General features: G+C 40.6%; 1 protein-coding gene across 1 annotated transcript; it reads right to left on the minus strand.

The window, feature by feature from the left end:
* Positions 1 to 2,010: 2,010 nt before the first annotated feature.
* Positions 2,011 to 6,233, minus strand: atf3 (activating transcription factor 3). Its single transcript, XM_063495443.1, has 4 exons — positions 6,119 to 6,233; positions 4,691 to 4,949; positions 4,441 to 4,548; positions 2,011 to 4,269 (listed from the first exon to the last, which is right to left on the minus strand). The coding sequence occupies exons 2-4, from the start codon at positions 4,946 to 4,948 to the stop codon at positions 3,967 to 3,969; spliced, it is 669 nt and encodes a 222-aa protein (XP_063351513.1). The 5' UTR covers position 4,949; positions 6,119 to 6,233; the 3' UTR covers positions 2,011 to 3,966.
* Between the last annotated feature and the right edge of the window lie 1,512 nt (positions 6,234 to 7,745).

The raw sequence follows: 7,745 nt of genomic DNA on the forward strand, positions 1-7,745 counted from the left end.
CTCTTTAAGGAGTTTAACAGGAAATCAGAATACTTGTGATAGGAAAGAGGCGGAACGTCATGTGTTCTCTAGGTTCTGGGCAGCTTACCGGAATACTAACTATTGGTACCGTGAAACTCACTAGGACAGGTGCAAAGTATTGATTACAGTGATCGTATACCTAGGTGTTTGCTTTCATCCACTTTTAGTGACAGCTAGGTGGGGTCAAACCATAGCAGATCTCAGGCTTGCAGACCTGGAACAAATTATTTTCTGTGTGAGTTTTAATGTCCTGATGCAGGTGGGTGAGATTTGATGCTTGAAGGCATGAAGCCTCTTGTGTAATTACATAATTATCTGTTTATACACTTTCAGTTTGGCGGGTTGTTTAGAACACGTATGTCACGTTTCATCAGAAAGCTCATTTGAATGTAGTTTCATCAGATTAATTCCCTATCATGTCACGTCATTCACATCATTCTATGTTGCAACTTAGGCATAACTATGTATAAAAAAAAAAAGAGACGGGAAACAAATGGATTTGATTTTGCACATTCCACAAATTGGCTCGTGTTTGAACACGCTTGTTTACGGTGTGATGTACTGCACATCTCTTGAGGTCCGGTAGCGATTGGCCAGTGGCCTTTTTGGGCGGGTTTGTTGTTATTTGAACTGCATATCAGAGCCTTCTTGGACAGATACTGTAGAAAACATCCAGTCATATCAAACAAGGCAGTGTTACCTCACCCTTCTGCCTGCCTCTGCCTCTTTGATCAGAACATGTTCAGTCTTGTCCTTCAGCTCCATCACATGCACAGTTGCTCTGTGCTTACATGTAGGAATTCTGTCGGAGATTTTTGTAAGCAAACGTTTACCTTGTGAAATTGTTCCACTTGTGGAAAAAAACACGGTGATAGAAGTACAGCAGCTCCCTGGTACCCATCTGGGAATGTAAGCTTTTAAAACCGAGTATCCTTCAAGGAAACTGTGTTATTTTTCCTGATACTCATAACACACACTTTATTTTAATGAGAGTGGGCCCGGTGCTGATGTAACTGTGTTCCTAAAGTAAAACAGAAGCCCACAGCTGCAGAGTTAGTTTTCTAAAGATCAAGCATGAGTTTTGTTAGTTCTGCTGTTGTCATTTTCAGACATGGAGAACATGAGACGTACGTGAGCGGGTTAATGGCTACAAAACAAAAATCATTGTTTCAAAACGGATCTGATGCAATCCAAAGCAACTGACCGGTCAACTGCATTGTCAGAAAGTGGTGATTATTGATGATAAGCATTGCAAACATTTGTTTTACAATGTGTTGCATCAGATGGCACATGTTTTCATAAGTGCAGAAAGTCTATAGGTATAAGATATTGTACAGCTCCAACAGCGAAGAGCAAGGCACTAATATTTCTGTATTTCTGCTCTGTTTAGTGTTATCAACGTACTATCACAGCTTTTTTTTCCACCAGCATCATGTGAGCTCACTGTAGCAATAATCATATTATAATTTAATTTAAGATTATCATAAGAAATCAGCTACTTAGCCCTCTTCCACTGAGCTTCATGGAGCTTGTTTTTGGTTCTACAATCATTGCTGCACATTTATTAAGCTCTAACCATTATTATTGTTATGTACTACTGATATTTTAATAATATTTTTTTTTTTTTGCATTTTTGTCCCAGTTACATGTTTCAGATCATCAAACAAAATATAATATTAGAAAGAGATAACTAGTCACTAACATCTATCAGTCTGGACAGGGTGACAAAGCCATCCGGACCAAATGTTTTCAATAATGAGTCCCGTTACATCTGGTATGAAACTAACACAACATTTCATTAAACGACAGCCAAACATGGTGGTGTCAGGGACTGCTGTCCTCTTTCAGGACCTCGATGGCTTGCTGTAATTGATGGAAACATGAATTCTGCTCTCTACCAGAAACTCCTGATGTAAAAAAAATATTTTTTTCTCCACATCAGTGCAAATCACATCTACCTGTCCGTTTCCAGAAAAGGCATCTCACAGGTCGCATTTTCAGTTCACATCTTTAATTATCAAAGTATCAAAATCAAAACAGAGATGGAAGTAGTTACACAGTGATAGTAGCAGTGCAGTTGTACCTGACGTCCTTATTTATTTCTATGACACAGCTATAGAGAAAAAAAAAAGTCTTCAGTAGTAGAAATAGGCACAATATGAATACATGCACTCAGTGCTCAGTGACTATCTAGTAATGACTAGCATCGGGACAACAGGTGACAAAAGTACTATGACCACAAAGACGCCTGCGTCCCTTTAACAATGTGACTCTCGCACAACACATACAACAATATAAACCTTCTAACAGAGGAATACAACTTCAGTCTACAAAATTAATTATAATAATGTCCTGTCAAAGGAAACCCCTTCTGGTATGTACTCATCCTTCGCTTGGCGGTTTGTACGTCAGAGTTTCAGTTTGATTAGCGATTGGGTAACTGAATGAGAAGTTAGAGTGTCGCTCAGGAATAAAGGGCTTCTGATCTCATGTTTGGCTTTATTTTACTGCCAATAAACAACAAACAGCAATCATCGTGCTCGTCGAATTTCTGTTTGAGCAATAAACTGCTTCTTTCCTTGGGCTATTTTTTTTTTTTTTTACAATGGAAAAGGGTGTGCAAGTGAACGACAACTATTTTGGCAGTGGGTTTTCAAATAGTGGAAGTTCACGACACACTTAGATTCTAACGTGTCACCAAATCTTGCATAACTTCAGAGTAAACTGATGGAGCGCTTCTGATACCTAGCTAACGATATCTAATGAACACAACATCCGGACCAAATGTTTTCAATAAATACATTTTTAAAAAAATAACTTTTGCTTTTGCTCTGTTGAGACCAAAGGAGGCATTGGTGTTTACATACAGCAGCACATAGTTAATATGCATTTGATAGGTTATACAAGACACTGGGTAGAAAACACATCTGTAAAATAACACTTATGTAGCTTCATTGTCACAGAACAGGTTAAAAAAAATCCCCTTTGCTTTAAGAGAGAACACAGTGATAAATAAAGTGTCCATTGGGCAATTGTGATTGCCAGAAAATATTGAATTCTTAAGAAAAAAAAACACAACAAAACACTTATCTATACATGTGATTACACTGTCTTTTGTACTAGGCTTTTTTCAGTAAGTGCAGAATTAGAAACCCTGCCTGCAACGTACATTTCCCTTTTGTGTCTGCTACACTCACAGCAAGGAACCTGACCCGTACTCATGCTTTTGGACGAGTCATCTCATATTATGTATAACAAAACTGACGTCTATAGCATACCTAGGTCCTGAGTGGTTAGTAGTAGCAGCGTTTTTAGTAATTCACTTTGTATACAGGACAAGCAGACAGGGTTAAAACAGCAACATCCTAACATACAGTAATCATTTAATAAATATGTAATCTTTGCTGTACACTAAACAGAGACCGCTTCTTTTTAAAGTCAGTGACTTGCATCTGTACACACTCACACAGTCATTCTGAATCTCCTTACTCTCGGGGTGAACTCTTAAATAATGTGCCTTGATCACCTTGAAATCGCGCTTTGGTACAAAAATCAGACCATCGACTATTCAAAATACTAATAAATCAAGAAAAGCTGTTGAATTTTGTTTAAGTGCTTTAGCATCTGTTCTTGGCCCTGACTGTTTAAAATGTTTAAAAAAAAAAAGAAACATAATGCAAGTCAAAGTGCTGTCCATCATTTCTCACGCCTGTCCAATCAGCAGCTATGGGTTCAGGGAGCGGAAGGTGCTGAGGTCACTTTACACCACTCTCTTTTTCTCTAGCAGCATTATGGACGGCAGGTGGGCGTGAGGAGTCATAAGTGGCGTTTCATTCTCAGGTCATAAGTCTGTATGTGGCAACTCCACCTCCTGCGAAACCAGTCAGTCCTACATCAGCAGCAGGAGATGGAAGAATTGCAAGCCCTAGATAACACTCTGGGCGATCATAAGTGACTGGGGCACTGGACATGATCGAGAGTCAGAAGTCCTCCGCCGAGAGGCGCTGCTGTGGACGTGGATGCGGATGAGGTGGTGGTGGAGGTGAGGTCGTGGAGTTGTAAGGTGCTCTCCTTGATGTGCTGGATGAAAAGGTTTCGCTCGTCCTCGGGCGTCTGGGGGTTCTGGGCTCGGACGATGCACGTCGGCCGGTGCAGGTTGAGCATGTAGACCAGCTGCTGCTTCTGCTGCTTCAGCTCCTCAATCTGAGCTTTTAAGTCGGCATTGATGCTCTCGAGCTTTTCAGACTCCTGCAGAGAAGGATGGAAGAAGAAGACTGTTATTCACCCGAGAAACATAAGCTACTTCTCACCGCAAGCTGTGAATGTCATGCTTTATAAATTGTCTAACTGTGAGGGTGCAAAAAGCTAAGAGTAGGTGCAGAATAACCAATGCTCAAATTGATGAAAGTGGAAAACTACCTTCTGGAGTGATTCAGTCTTTTCCTTCTTCTTGTTGCGGCACTTGGCGGCAGCGATTTTGTTTCTCTCCCTCCTCCTTTTCCTTCTTTCATGCTCCTCAGATGTCAACTAAAAAAAAGTGAGAAATATAAACCATTAAGAAAAAAAATACTCTCTCTCTCTGTATATATATATATATATGACAGACACATTACAGAAACACATAAAAAAATACAGATAACTACATGCTGTAATTCCCCCTCTGCCTTACCTCTCGCTTGACTCCGTTCCTGCATGAAGTTAGCTCAGAGGCTCGATCTGAGCTGGAGCTGGCACCATCAGAGCTCATGTCGGTGCTAAGCCCGTTGGACAGTCGCTTGCTCTGGATTGCCAGCCGGAGCTCCTCTTTCACGATGGGTGTGAAGTTGGTGAAGTCGTCCAGGGTGAGTGTGCCTGGAGGGGAGAGGCAGGGAACCAAGGCGGAGCAGCTGATGTCAGCCAGAGAAGGACCTGAGTGCTGAAGCATCATTCTGGAAACGCAAGAGATGAAGATCGTCAGGTGGGTTAGAAACACTTATTATAATTTAAAAGAGCCCAGAGCTAAAGTCACTATGAACCCAACGCTGAAAGTCACAAGATAAATAATGTGGCAAGAATAATAAAGGAATTTTCAAATTTTTGCTGAGTAACAAAGACACAGATGTCAGGAGGAAAACCAAAGCTAAGATCGGTTTGTTGAAAGGTCAACATGGCTTGTTAAGGAGGACAAACAGATTGTGATGACAAGACAAATGGCTGTGTCATTCAAAACTAAGCAAATATTTCCTTTGTGGAAAACATGCTGTAAAAAAGGCTCATTAATTGGGGAGGTGTGGATGTTTGTTATCTAAACAGAGAAGTGACAAGAGTTGAATTATGGCCATCAGCCAGATAAGAAGGTGTTTACATCAGCTCTGAGACCAAAACCAAAACAAGCACATTTATATTATATTCTTATGTTCTCCAGTAATAAATCATTCGCAACGAAGTCATTAATGATATGGTTTGTATTAGTCTGCACACAGCAGCACCTTCTTAGAATTAAAAAAAAGTTTTAAAAAGTCTTGTTAGCTCTACAAATATTTTACCCACGCCACCCTCTGTTCCCTTCAGTTTCGTTATTATGTGTTCAGGTAATTATAAAAGAGAATTTTGGCTATTCATATGTTTGTTTTGGTTTTGTTATTATAAAGTTAACTCAAAAGAAAAGAAGAAAAAAAGAAACAACAATATTAAAAGTCTCGTCAAAAGTGAGGAAACAAGTGCAAAAATCCGAACGACCTGATTATAAATAAGTTACAAAAAAGTGTAACAAAATGCATTCAAGCAGAATCCAAGCAAAACGTCGCATGATGTCATATTTGAAAGAAAAACACCTCAAAAGTTTTTTATAAATACAAAATACGCTAAAATAAAATTTTAAAAAAGAAAAATCGTTAGTGCAAACTGCTCCAAAAAGATGCGCTTGTTTATATATTTTATATTTTCACGCAAAAACACGCGCGGAAGTTTTCGCAGTGTCCCGGGACGGAGCGCACGGAGACACCGGCTCTCTGCGCTTCTCACCGGGATCAAAGAGCGACAACACCGCCTCTCTGCCCCTCACACACACGCTCAAACACCCCCGTCCTCCTCCACCGGAAACAGATCTCCAGCCTACCTGTTAAAGCTGTGAGTGTCCGGATCGGATGAAGTGCGCCGTGAAGAAAAGAGACCTTCTCTTATGTCTGTGCGTTCCGCTCTTCCTGTGTCTGCTTCCTGCTCGTTGGCTACGGTTGCTCTTGTGGCCTTTACGTTGCGTCACCTCGCGCTTTTAAATCGGTTGAAGGGGCGGGACACATGACGCAACGCTACTAGAGAGCGAGAGAGAGAGAGCGCGAGGGTTGGGAGCCTGAGAGTAGGGAGGGGTGACGTCATCCTATTTTTAGAAGGCTGATCCGGCGATGATGCAATCTAGCAACCCCGAGTGTTCTTCTCTGCCATAACAGGACAGGCGTCCCCCTCCCTCCTCCTCCTCATGTTTTTTCCTCCTCTGCCTCTCCTCCCGCAGATTTTCAGCTCTCTTTTCCTCATTCTCCTCCTCCTCCTCTCTGCTTCCTACCCTCTTCCCACCAACGCTTTATTCCTTTCCCAATCTTTTAATCTTTTTTTCCTTTTTTGTTTTTATATTTGTCTCTTTTTTCAACACTTCATTCATCATCTCTAATCCTCTTTTTTTTGGTATAGTTTCTATCTCTCTCCTTTTTTAATCCCCCCCATCAGCTTTGGCCTTTTTCACAGTTTTCCATGGTTTACGTCCCAAAATCCCTCTATTCTTTGCCACTCTCACAACATGTTTTTCTCTTATCTTCCCTCCCATCTAATCTTTTTCATCCTATTTCCAGTTGTCTCTTCTCCACCCTTTGCTGTACCTCCTGCACACACATCTCCACTAATCACTTGAATCTTTTTTTCTCTGTTATTGTCTCGTAAATGTACCAAATTTAGAAATACGGGCTAATTTTCCTCTGCGACACCTGGTAGGTTGATGGTATTTACAGATAACCAGTTTAACCTGTTTGATCTTTTTCTTTTTAAAATTCTTTCTGCTCACTTTTTCCCAGTATTTACTTTGATACTTTTTTCTTAATTATCCATGTTTTTATATTCCTTCATCATAGTACTTTTACATCTTTCCTTCTTCTATTCATCCGAAGTCTTTTGCCCTCTTTCTTCTACTTCTTTTATCTTATTTCTCTTGTCTTTTTTCACCCCCATACACTTGTCCCGTCTTGTACTAATCAGCCTCATTTTATTATTCCTCTTTCCCCTCCATTATTGTTTCCATAAGCATCACCTCTTCACACGCTTCCCTTCCCTCTCTGTCATCTCTCCCTGTTTTGACACTGACATGGATTTCCATTCCAGGCATTCCACACTAACGAGTGAATAAGGCCGTTCAGGCTGAGTGACAGCGGACGGTTATTTATTGTGCGGTTACACCACACTCACCAGCTGGGGTATAAAAGAGGTTAGACAGACATGCAGACAGATATGGATCTTTGCATGGATGGATGGATGGAAGGATTATAATGAAATATTTTCCTTTTCCTGTCTGATGATATGATGATATATACCTGTGAGGACAGGTAAAGAAAACTTTCTGCATGGTTTCATTTCTGAACTACGTGTGCTTTTACTTGTGTGTGTGTGTCACAGATTTGTAGACTGCCAGTAAATGTAATCTACACGCAGGGATTTTCTTGATTAGTCGTAATCAGATGATCTTGTTTACTCGACTGCTGACA

Source organism: Pelmatolapia mariae, linkage group LG15, assembly GCF_036321145.2.
Source record: "Pelmatolapia mariae isolate MD_Pm_ZW linkage group LG15, Pm_UMD_F_2, whole genome shotgun sequence".
Lineage (NCBI taxonomy): Eukaryota > Metazoa > Chordata > Actinopteri > Cichliformes > Cichlidae > Pelmatolapia > Pelmatolapia mariae.